Below are 12315 nucleotides of genomic sequence, written 5' to 3' on the forward strand. Positions count from 1 at the left end.
CATTTTTCAAAGCTGCGTGTAACACGAGGTTTGGACTATGAGGGATGTGAGTGGTGAACTTCCCGGGTTTTCCTAATTTTTTCTTCTTACAGAGTGAACCACCAAACTTGGTAGAATGATCGACACTTTTTCAATAATTACATAAGGGACCATGATATTTTATAGAACATCCCCTCACACACAAAAAAATGTGGTGGGACGAGAGTAGTGTGGAATACAACCACCCTAACCTTTTTGGCATAGGTCACATGATGTTTTCCATAACGTGTTTTTCATGTGCATGTGACTGCACTGCGGGGATATTTATCAATGAGGGGTAAATAAATAAATCGTTCAAAACACTACATCTTGATATTTATGTTAGAATTCTAGGAGTAACTATGTGTGAATATTATAATTCATGTTAAGTAGGGTTTGCACAACACGTATTAAGCGATAATGACTTTCCTTTATTCATATATAGCGACACATATATACATATACCCTTACATTTGTACTTTACTCAGGTTCACCTTAAGCCCATTCTTCATTTGTAGAAGACATGACAACTTCGTGTCGATGGCTTGTCCATCAACCATTTTCACATCAAAGTTACACACGATAGCAGCGATGATGATCTTCATCTGCATGATTGCAATGTCCTTGCCAAGGCACAACCTTGCCCCTGAGTTAAATGCTGGGAACTTGTTCGAGGGTACATATCGCAGTTGACGGCCATCATCAGAGAGCCACCTCTCAGGCCTATACTCCAGACAGTCGGACCCCCAAACAGACTCCATTCTACCGACGGAGTAGATAGAGACGAGGATGATGTCCTGGGCACAAACAGGATGGCCACTCGGCATCACATCAGTGGATACCACTGACCTGCGCTCGATAGGGATCGGCGGGTACAACCTGAGTGTCTCCAACAAGGTGGCTTGCAGGTAGACTAGGGGTCTAACCTCTTCTGGCTCAAATGTCATCATCGTGACAGCGCCAGCAATGGCTGCTTTGCGGGACATGATGGGTGCTAGTTCGGTGCGAATGCTTGACACGATGTGCGGGTTCTTGGTGAGGTTGTAGACAACCCATGGCAAGGTAGTGCCAATCGTGTCCCTCCCAGCGATCATATACGTAATGAGTGTCGCCTGTAGTAAATCATCATTGTAGTTCTGGTCATTGACATAGTTAGACAAAACATCAATGTGTACTTCTTGACCAATAATATGGCCCTTCTTCCTCCTCTCCGTGATCATGTCCATGATGAAGCAGCGAAGAACCGCTTGCGCGGCGGCGACCTTCCTCTCCGGACCGATGTTCAGGCGCCTCATCACCTTCCAAAAAAATGCCGGCACAATGTGACGGACAAAGCCCACCTCCATGACCGTGTCCATCGCGTTCGCGACGTGTACCGACGGCATGTCGAGGGACAGACAAGTGGGGTCCATGCTGAAGATGGTTGTGGCATACAGGTCGAACACAAGCCTCATCAACATATCATTCATGTCAACATGAGTATTGGTTCTCACCATGTGGGCCATGAAGGGTAGGAGGCTCTTCTCCACCTTGTCGTGACAACACTTAGTCATCAACCCAACCAACAACGGGTTGCTCAACACACTCTGGAAGTTGGCACGCTCCCGTCGGGATGACTCACCATCTGCGCTGAAGAGAGAGCCTCTCGTCATGTCAAAGATTTCGGCATAATCCTCGCCCTTGGGATAGTTTGTGTGGTTCGAGCTAAAGATGTATTGGATATTTGTTGGGTCGCAGGTTATGAACATCCGTATGCTGGCTATGGCAACCTTTAGGCTGTGACCAGATGGTGTTAGGAGGTCAAAGGAGATGTAGTGATGCAATCTGTGTAGGTTGACGACCAGGGAAGGGAGGATGCCTACTACTGGCCAGCTCACGGGCAACAATGGGTTCTTACTAGACTTTATGTAGTAGAAACCTACAATAACTACATGTACCACAACTATGGAGATGACTAGTTCTGGCAGGAACGAGAATGCCATTCTAGGAAGAGATGTGTGCTGCATGAATGGAGATGTAGTGAGATGCAAGCCGGGATCTCTATTTATAGAAGAAGCTAGTACAAAACTTGTGTGCACATATGGAAACTCTTGTCGTTTCCTTGTTAAAGAAAAATAACAAATGTGGCAGGTTTGGCGATCACAGGCTGTGTACCGCATTAATTATAAGGATTGTACTCCACAAGAAATATCCACATATCTACTGTATAGCTAGCCCCCACTACTAGGAATTATCTATCCGCTCCTTGTGCCACGTCATCAAAATAAATGTAGCCGTTGGATAAATCAGTCTATAATAGCCATCTATGTAGACGTCGAAACCCTCTAAACTAAGACGCATGCAAGCATGCAAAAACTGACGGTTGCATGCATGTAAGTGCGTTTTAAATCCCATCAACATGTACATGCAAGCATGCAGAAACTTACAGTCACACACAGTCACAGTTGCATCCATGTAAGTGCCATTTAAATCGCATCAACACGTCGGCATGCAGAAACTCTCGGTTGCATGCATGTAAGTGCGTTTTAAATCCCATCAACATGTCAAGAAATAGAAAAACTACTAATCACATCATGTGCTAGGGGTGTGCCTGATCTGCTTTCCTTATGTGCCATGATCTACATTTTTCCAATTGCTTGATGGGACATGGGAGTTTGCGATGGAATTCTCATGTGGAAATGATGTGTAGCCTGAAGCATCGTACGTGCACACGTACATGAAATTCTAAGGAACTCATTTAGCAAGATTTGTTTTCTAGAGGTGGATACCATGCACAAGCCTTTCTTGGTTGCAAAAAAAAAAAGCCACCATTTTTCCTTTATGAATGAGTCACCTACCAGGAAAAAAGGTAAATAATTATTTATCATGTTTTTCTCTATGTAGAGTTGCGATGAGAGGAGCGTAGATCCACCATCCAAATTTGCTTTTTTTAGAGGATTTCCTACTAGTTTTGTATATCGCTAATGTGAATGCAATTCTATGATCAGGAACCAATTGCCCGAGCCCTCCCGAGCCGCTCCCCTCCCGAGCGGCTCCGGAGGCCCCCTCCCCACCGAACCCTAGTCTACACCCAAGCCGCGATCTATGGCCGCCGCTGCTGCCGTCGACTACGGCGGCGGCGGCGGAGCCCGTCCCGTCCATTCGACGGTGGGCAGGAGGTGCTCTCGACGGCGCTTCATGGGAGGAGGTGGGGCGCAGGCGGAGGGCAAGGGCGGCGCGGCCGGCCGGCCGGGGCCTATGTCCTTCAGGCGGCCATTCCGGTCACGTTGGTGGGCACTTGGGTTTGCAATCTAGGCATCGATCTGGGCCTCTTGTGGACTTCGATCTGGACCAATTGACCCAACATGGGCAGGTGCTGTGGGATCTGGTTGTTCACCGTCCCTCTAAAGCCGTGCACGGTGCTGCCCTCTTCTCTGATGACGTCCCGCTGGATGGCCACTAGAGGCGTGGGGGCCTGCTAGTCTTGCATATAAAGGAGGCGGTCCTAGGGTTTCTCCCACAACAAGACGAAGATCTGCTTACTGTTTGCTTCTACCCTAGAGTGGCATGTTCCGGAAGGCTCCACCGACGAACTCCCTTGGGCGCCCCATGCGTGGAGATTGCTGGATCGGATGGAATTCGGTCGCGCGCACCCGTGTTTTTCTGACCATTTGGTTTCAGAGGGAGCGTTGTGAAGCTCTACTGTTTGTTACCATCATGGGACACGCCATTGTTGTTCTATGGTGAAGTCAGATGCAGAGAATGTCAGGACAACCAGGATATGAGGATTAGCAATGGTGGTTTGAGTCTTTGTGGCGATGAGGAACTGGCTTGGTGTTTTATGACTTGAAGCAGCAGCATGGTACGTGGGGGCGATAGCACATGAGAAGTTCAAATTCTTATCTTGCAGGGTAAAAACCTAAGGTTTGCCCTTAATTGGTTGTGCCTGGCAATGGTCTTGTTTTGTTGAAGGCATTGTTTTGTGAGTAAGGATTTTCTCTAGGGTGAAAATCTATGATTTATGATCGGGCGACGACGGTGCCTATGCACTGTTTCCTTCTTGGATGCGTCGCTTTTGGAGAAGCTGGACTTCTGGTGCTATTTTGGTGGTGTTAGGTCTGCTGCTACAAGGAATAGATCACTTTAGCGGGACTTCTCTTTTTTGTAATTCTTCTTTTTTTCTGGGTTGTGTGCATCCATGAGCCGCTAGGGCTTTGCGTTGTTGCAGAGGCTGGGTGTAATTGGTATCTTTGCGATATTAATATATGCTTCTTTTCAAAAAAAGAATGCAATTCTATGAAATTGATGATTTCTCATCTAGTTAAGATAATAGGTAACACTTACAGAATCATCTGTGACGGCGTTGGGCTCGGTTGGCGTAGATTCCTGTTCTAGCCGGTGAGGTTAGGGTTTGCAGGGTTTGTCGGGGCGTTGACGGTGACTGCTTCCCTTTTGTAGTTTGATCCTCCTACCTCATCTTTACCACGCCGGTACAACCTCTAGTGTCCGTGTGAGGTCTGTGAAAAATAATGGAAATCTGACTCTTGGATCCGTGACTCTTCCCGTGGTGACGACTTTCTCTCCTAGGCGTTATAGGCCGGCAAGATCGTGGCCTTGATTACTTCTTGTCCGCGGTCAACATTGGTATACTGGCTTCAATGATAAAGCGGCATGCGGCGGCGAGCCATCGGCCCGTCTCGGTGGAATAAGGTCGGACCCTTGGCACTTGGAAGTAATTTTTAAATTTTTCTAGAGGTATTCATATTGCTAATTTGGTTAATAGACCTGCATGTTTTTTCCCAACCGACCACATATGAAACTTCAGTTTTAACACTTTATATGTCTGCTGAATTATTATGAATTATCATTTTTGGGTGGTAACTCATCAATTCGAAGGTCGACAACTCTGGTGAGTTGTGCATGTACTCCCATCTATGTGTGTGTTTGAGTGTTTATATTGTACCGGGTGTTCGTAACTCCTCTGAGTGGGTGGGTGTACTCCTGTAGTTTATATCGTCTCAAGAGGTAATATATCTAGATAGCGCACACACAAATTTTATGAAAAGACCTATGAACATCTCTAGATGGCCCACATACAAGGACAATGGCATGAAGACGGGAGGACCGTTTTGGCTCTGGGGTGCATATGCTCCCTAATGAACAGTAAATTTAAAATAAATAATAAATAAAAATAAAAATTCTGATTTTTTTTAGATGTTCTTGTTAGTGTAACAAGTGTGCTTGCCATTTTTCATGTGAAACGGGATTACGGTGCTTCGTCTATGAAAAAACAACATTTGAAGGTAACATTTCCGTTTGATTTTCTTTTTGCATAGATCAAAATACTTAGAGTTTCCTCCTAAAAATGCAGGTAGCATTTTGGTGTGACAATAAAGACATCTATTTTTTTTTCAAATATTCTTCTGATATTTACAAAAAAAAAAACATTTTTTGTGGGCAGGAGCCGAATTGGATTTCCGCATGAAGACTGTGAATACAAAGCGACAACGTCCATCTACCAAACGGTCAAACTATCAACTAGACAAAGTAGTCGGCAGTGAACAAAACAACATCATGAAAATCAAACAACCACATCCAACCTACTGGGCACTGCCACCACATGGGATGCAGCCAAAAATGTCACTACACCCATATTTAATTGTAGATACTTCCGAATAATAATGATTACACGTCTCATCAGCATCGTAATATTGCTACAAAGACCTGAATACTACCATCATTTAAGCTCATTCCACTCAGGGCCCAGGTCGCTTGTTTTTGGCCATGGCATCCACCTACAGTGGTCACGTCAATAGCAGCTCATTCCTTTTGTCTACGGCCTGCCTTCAAAGAGATGGCCCTAGTTGTTTTCTCTTGAACCACTCAATAAATGTAGTAAAATAGACTCTTCTCCTTGTATCATCCATTATACACTGTCTGAATTGAGTTTTTTTTTTTGAAAAAACTTCCGATGTATTCATCTTCAATATGGCAGTACAATGAACACCAGAAATAATAAAATTACATCTAGATCCATAGACCATCTAGCGACGACTACAAGCACTCAAGTGAGCTGAAGGTGCGCTGCCGTCATCGCCCCTCCCTCGTCGGAACCGAGCAAAACTTGTTATATTAAACAGTCGGGAAGTCATCATGCTAAGGCCTCAGAGGACCAGCGCACCAGAAACAACAACCGCAACCGATGAAGAGTAGCGTAGAGGAAGGATCCAACCTGAAGACACACGAACATAGACGAACGACGAACACGAGCAAATCCACCAAAGACAGATCCGCCAAACATACACCTCTACACTCCCGCCGATGATGTTGGACGCATCACCGGGACGGGGGCTATGCGGGGAGCACCTTATTCCATCTTCAGGGAGCCGCTGCCATCTCGTCTTCCTGAGCAGGACACAAACATTAACAAAACTCAAAGGAACATCTAAAAACGGATCCCTCCCACCTGCAAGAGCCGGGATCCATTGCGCCTCCATGGCCCTAAGGCCACCGAAAACAAGACGGGCCGGCGGCGGCGCCGGCGAGAGACAGAGGAACCCTAGTCGGTTTTTTGAAGTTGGGGCGGCTTAGTTTATGGAACCCAGACTATATTGAATTAAGTTTACATATATTTAATATAGAAGGAAACAAAAGGAAAAATCATATGCCATTAAATATGTATAAATGTTTATATATAAGGGTGGTTTGTTCTAAGAATATTGTACAGAGTAAAGGCACATTCAAAGGAGAATCAAAATTATTAAATAATTGGAATTCTTTTTTCATAAGTCAATTCATATCATTCCAAAATCTTATTATTTGTTTGTTGCCCAGAAAAACCCTTTCGTTTTTGAAGTTGGGGTGGCTTAGTACTATGGAACACTTTCGTTTATGAACCCTAGCCTTTTTAACATTGAAGTACGTTTTTTTGGAACTACCATTCAAAAAGAAATAGTTGTATGTGAAAGACATCTATTGCTACAAAGCAACCCCTCTTTGTTCCTTTTATTAGTATTTATACTTATATACTAAAAGATACTTAAATTTTGAATTATTTTTTACTTCATTTTATGGAATGTGGATAAGACAAGAATTTTTAACATTTTTTCTTTATATATTTTATACTTTTTTAATAATATAGAATATATAGAAGGGTTTCTAATTTAAATCTATTTATATCTATCTATATATCAAGTATACTCCATATATAGATATATGGTATGGAAGCCAATCCCCCATATAAGATAAGATGGGGTAATAAAAAGAAGGGAAAATTAAAATAGTTAATTAAATTCAGAATGGTATTCCATAAAGGAAAGGAATTCCAAGCAAAACAAAAAATATTAGTCTCTTAAACAAGACATTCTAAAACTTTGGTAATTTATAGTCATTAGGATTTTAGTTCTATATGAAGTAAGGACTATTCATTTATTTCTTACAAACATAGATTTTCATTGGAATTCACTCAATCAGCTAATTATGGAACAAGAGAGCTCTTTCATCTTTGTTTTAAAGAAATATAAAAATGAATTATAAATAGAAAGTAAAATGGTTCAACTTTTTATATTTTTATAAATATCTTTATTTAGGTAATAAAATAACTAGGTAAGGTAACAAAGTTATTTTATTAACTTTTTGAATTTAACCAACTAACCCCATTCTTAATTTTTGATTATTTCAATGAGATAAATTTTGGAAAAACTAAGAATTTAAGTATTTGTTCTTATTCTTTTTATTTATTCTTTCAGAAAGAGACAAGAATTGGTTTGGTGAATCGTAAATTTTTTTAATAGAAAAATTAAATTAAAAATTACAATTTCTTTTCTTATGAAACATACATATCAAAATTTATGGGTAATCCCTCTTCTCCCACTTCCAGCTATTATGTCAATGGGACTTGCCTTATTCTTATTCGGACCACAACAAAAAATCTTCATCGCATGTGGGCTTTTCCTACTGTTTTACGCTTAAGTATAGCTATGGTATTCTCAGTTCAACTGTCTATTCAACAAATAAATGGAAGTTCGATCTATCAATATCTATGGTCTTGGACCGTCAATAATGATTGTTCTTTAGAATTTGGATACTTGATTGACCCACTAACTTCTATTATGTTAATACTAATTACTACTGTAGGAATCCTGATTCTTATTTATATTGATGGTTATATGTCTCGCGATGAAGGATATTTGAGATTTTTTGTTTATATAAGTTTGTTCAATACTTCCATGTTGGGATTGGTTACTAGCTCCAATTTGATAAAAAAAATTGGGGAACTCGTGGGAATGTGTTCTTATTTATTTATAGGCTTTTGGTTTACACGACCAATCGCGGTGAGTGCTTGTGAAAAAGCTTTTGTAACTAATCGTGTAGGGGATTTTGGTCTATTATTAGGAATTTTATGTTTTTTTGGATAACAGGTAGTTTAGAGTTTAGGGATTTGTTCAAAATAGCTAATAACTGGATTCCTAATAATGGAATTAACTCTTTACTTACTACTTGTGTGCTTTTTTATTATTCCTTGGTGCAGTTGCGAAATCCATGGAATTCCCTCTTCACGTATGGTTACCCGATGCTATGGAAGGACCCAGTCCTATTTCGGCTCTTATACACGCAGCAACTATGGTTGTTGCGGAAATTTTCTTCTAGATCGACTTCCTCCTCCTTTCATATCTTTACCTTTGATAATGAGTTCTATTTCTTTAGGATGTACAATAACACTATTCTTAGGAGCTACTTTAGCTCTTGCGCAGAGAGATTGGGAAAGATGTGTGATGCATGCACTGCATTGGCATGTAGAGAAATGCAAGCCGATTCCAATTTATAGAACGGTATCCATCGGTGCAACCGTTCATCACCCACTCCTTATCTGATGGTAGATGCTTTTTTTGAAATAAACCGTTAACTTTATTAATCGGAAATAGCAGTTACATCGTCAATAAGTAAAGGTACAGTTTCAACCATTGGCTCCTCAAAACAGCCCCTTGTCATGGAAACTTTCGCTAATCTAGCAAGTTCATGACCCACCTTATTTGCTTTCCTATTACAATGTACAAACCTAGTAAGAGGAAAATTACAAGCCAAAAAATAGCAATCATCAAAGACCGTCGCCGCCGCTCCCGCCGATTGTCCTCCGTTCTTCATTGTGTTGATGGCTTCCATGTTGTCGGAGTTAATAACAAGGCGGTTATATCCCACCCTCTATGCAAAAAATAATCCAAACCTTAGAGCCAAAATTTCTGCTGTCAAAACATCAGCACACCAGTCAATCTTCCAGTTTCCGCCGATAATAAATGTTCCTTTATCATCTCTGAGAACAGCCCCAGTTGTGCTTCTAAGCATGTCATGATCATAAGAAGCATCAACATTCAGCTTTACAAACCCCACAGGAGGTCTGCTCCAACCACCCTTTTTACTAGATGCATTAGGGAATGGACATTTACATAGTTTGTGACTTTGTGTTATTGCCCTAATCCCCATGGAAGATTGTACGTGTTTTCAACCTTTCCTTCATGAACCAGCATACGTCTGTCCCATCATAGATACCAAGCGGTTCAATTCATGTACATTCTGGATGCCCAGAATGGATAGTTCGTTATTTGACATAAGAAGTAAAATTTCTAGTATTGCTTCTCCCGTCAAATCAATAACACATGCTTTTTTAATCACCTCGTACATCCCCAGCTTATTCCAAACCTCTTTCGCATTCTGATAGAGGAATAATACATGTTTCGTGTCTTCTGGTCCATTTGAGCATGAGGGACATATAGGCGAAACCTTCATGTATCTATTGGCAAGCATAACACGACATGGGAGGGTTCTGTTAGAAGGGAGAGAGAGATCTGGTGGAATATTTTGTTGTATTGCTTGAGTCTCATGGGCATATATATAGGAGTACATGATCTACTTGGAGTACAAGACAAGCCAGAATACTTCCTAGTTTATCCTATATTTCTTAATACAATCACGTTACTCAACATCCCCCAGCAGTCACAACGGTAGCGACGCAGACGATGAGACTGGAGAAGAATCCGAAGGAAAGCTGGCGGACACCCCCCCCCCCTCCATAGTCGTAACGGTCGATGCATCGCTGAGTCGTGGCTGGAGTGGCAACCGACGAGGTTGCTCAAGCAAGGCGGTAGCCCTTTGTGCCGTTTTTCGTGGTAGCCGAGAGCATAGGTGGCAGGGCCGTCTCCAGAAATCTGGGGGCCCGGTGCGGGATGTAAATGGGTGCCCTAAATTTGAAACATTCCTATAGCTAAAGCATACTGTCACTTTTTTGAAAAAATGCATACCCACAGTAAAATAAATATTACTTTATACATGTGTTATTTCGTAATATTTGAGAATATATCATGCAAACTATCTTCCCCAAATACTTCACCAATTGAGCAATGAACATATAGAAATTTTGCTAATTAACTGGAGAACCGGTGCACATGTTCAGTATACTCATTATCCACTAAGTTTTTGATAGAAAAAGTAGCCTAAAACAAAACTGCTTTGGCTTGGGCACACCTGATGGACATTGACTGGTCGGTGATGCGTAAATGAAATATCCAGATCGATCTGGCCTTAGCCTTGCATTCAGCCAGCGGCTGCCTTCTGTTTTGCTTGGTGGTGTTGGCGCCCTGGTTAGCCCTAATTTCTGCTCGAATTAGTGGAAAAAATCATGCATCATGGCCGCTGCCCTCGGCCCTTGCGATGGCGCTGACGGCAATCAATTTTTCGTTTGTTTGAGAAACTGACGGCCAGCAAAATATGATCTAGCCGGGGGTCTCGGGAAGACCGGAAATGAAGCGATGACCTAATTGATCAGGAGTAGGCCCTGACCGGGTGAGAGTTTGGGAGACGCTCGGGCTATCAAACTAGGCCGACAAGCCCAAAACTGAGCAAACCAAGAAACTAGGCTACGAGCAAATATAACCAGGCCCAAACTTGGGGGCCCCTGAAACTTGGGGGCCATGTGCCGTCGCATTGTTCGCACATGGCCTTGGACGGCTCTGATAGGTGGTGGAGCCACGGTCGAGGTAGCCGTGTGAAAAATGCCGTGGTCGATGTTGCCGTGCTAAGAAGGCCGTGGTCGATGTCGAGTCGGGGTAGCTGGTGTCGAGGAAGTCGCCTGGAGCCGCAGGCGCAAGGAGGCGCCGAGTTAGTCATGGGCGCAGTGGTGTCGAAGTAGTGGTGCACCGGGAAGAAGACGATGTTGACGAGGCGTGGCGCCGGGTTTGCCAAACCCGGGGACACGTCGTAGACGAAGGCACACGTCGGTGTTGCCAGCACCGGGCATACATAGACGGACGAAGACGAAGTTGACGAAGCGCCGCTCCAGGCTTGCTAGGCCCGGGGACACGTCGTGGACGAAGGTACGCATCGGTGTTGCTAGTACCGGGCATGCGTAGACGAGGGACCCGCACGAGCTGTACGCCATGTCGGAGAAGTCGGAGGGGCCGGCAGAGAAGAACTCGACGACGGTTGCAACGCCAATCGGCGCGGGCCGATGTCGCCCGCGGTTGTCGGAGTAGACGAATTGGTCGGGGTACATGACGGCGATGCTGGCGACGGGCATGTGCTGGACGAAGACGAAGGAGGTGGACGGGCGGCGGCGGCTACGGGGGTAGCGGCGGCGGCGGCGGCTAGGTTAGGAGCGTGGCGGCGATGCTCGAAGTAGGCGAAGAACCCGACAGCGTGATGAAGACCGGTGCTGACGGTGACGTTCCCGCGCAAAGGGAGACGGCGCGGTGCATACCACAGGAAGTCGACGCGCGGGGACGGCGAAGTGGACCGCGCGCCGCGGCGCTATGGCCCAAAGGGGCGACGCAGCGGCTGTAGGCGGGTCGGGGCGACGGTGGGAAGACCTCGGGGAGGCGTCGGTGACCACGGGCCACGGCGCGGCGGCCCGAAGAGGCAGCGCAACAACGAAATCCGAGTCGGTGTAACTGCGGGAACGACTCAGGACGACGGCGTGGACCACGTGCCACGCTCGCTATGGCCCGACAGGGCGACACAGCGGCGGCGCGAGGGTCGGTGCAGCCACGGGACGACCTGGAGCGGACAGCCTCGGGGCGGCCGTGGACCGCGGGCCGCGGCACTAAGGCCCGAAGGGGCGACACAACGGTGACGCGGGTCGATGCAGCCGGGAGAAAAACCACGGGGCGGCGACTGAAGGAAATATGCCCTAAAGGCAATAATAAAGTTATTATTTATTTCCTTATGTTTATTATTCATGCTAGAATTGTATTAACTGGAAACATAATACATGTGTGAATACATAGACAAACAGAGTGTCACTAGTATGCCTCTACTTGACTAGCTCGT

At 44.4% G+C, this 12315-nt stretch overlaps 1 protein-coding gene across 1 annotated transcript; it reads right to left on the reverse strand.

The window, feature by feature from the left end:
* Positions 1-485: 485 nt before the first annotated feature.
* On the reverse strand, positions 486-2000 carry LOC123125276 (noroxomaritidine synthase 2). The gene has a single exon (XM_044545795.1). It carries the CDS (start codon positions 1998-2000, stop codon positions 486-488), a length of 1515 nt encoding a protein of 504 aa, XP_044401730.1.
* Positions 2001-12315: the final 10315 nt, after the last annotated feature.

Source organism: Triticum aestivum, chromosome 5D (genome assembly GCF_018294505.1).
Source record: "Triticum aestivum cultivar Chinese Spring chromosome 5D, IWGSC CS RefSeq v2.1, whole genome shotgun sequence".
Taxonomy (NCBI): domain Eukaryota; kingdom Viridiplantae; phylum Streptophyta; class Magnoliopsida; order Poales; family Poaceae; genus Triticum; species Triticum aestivum.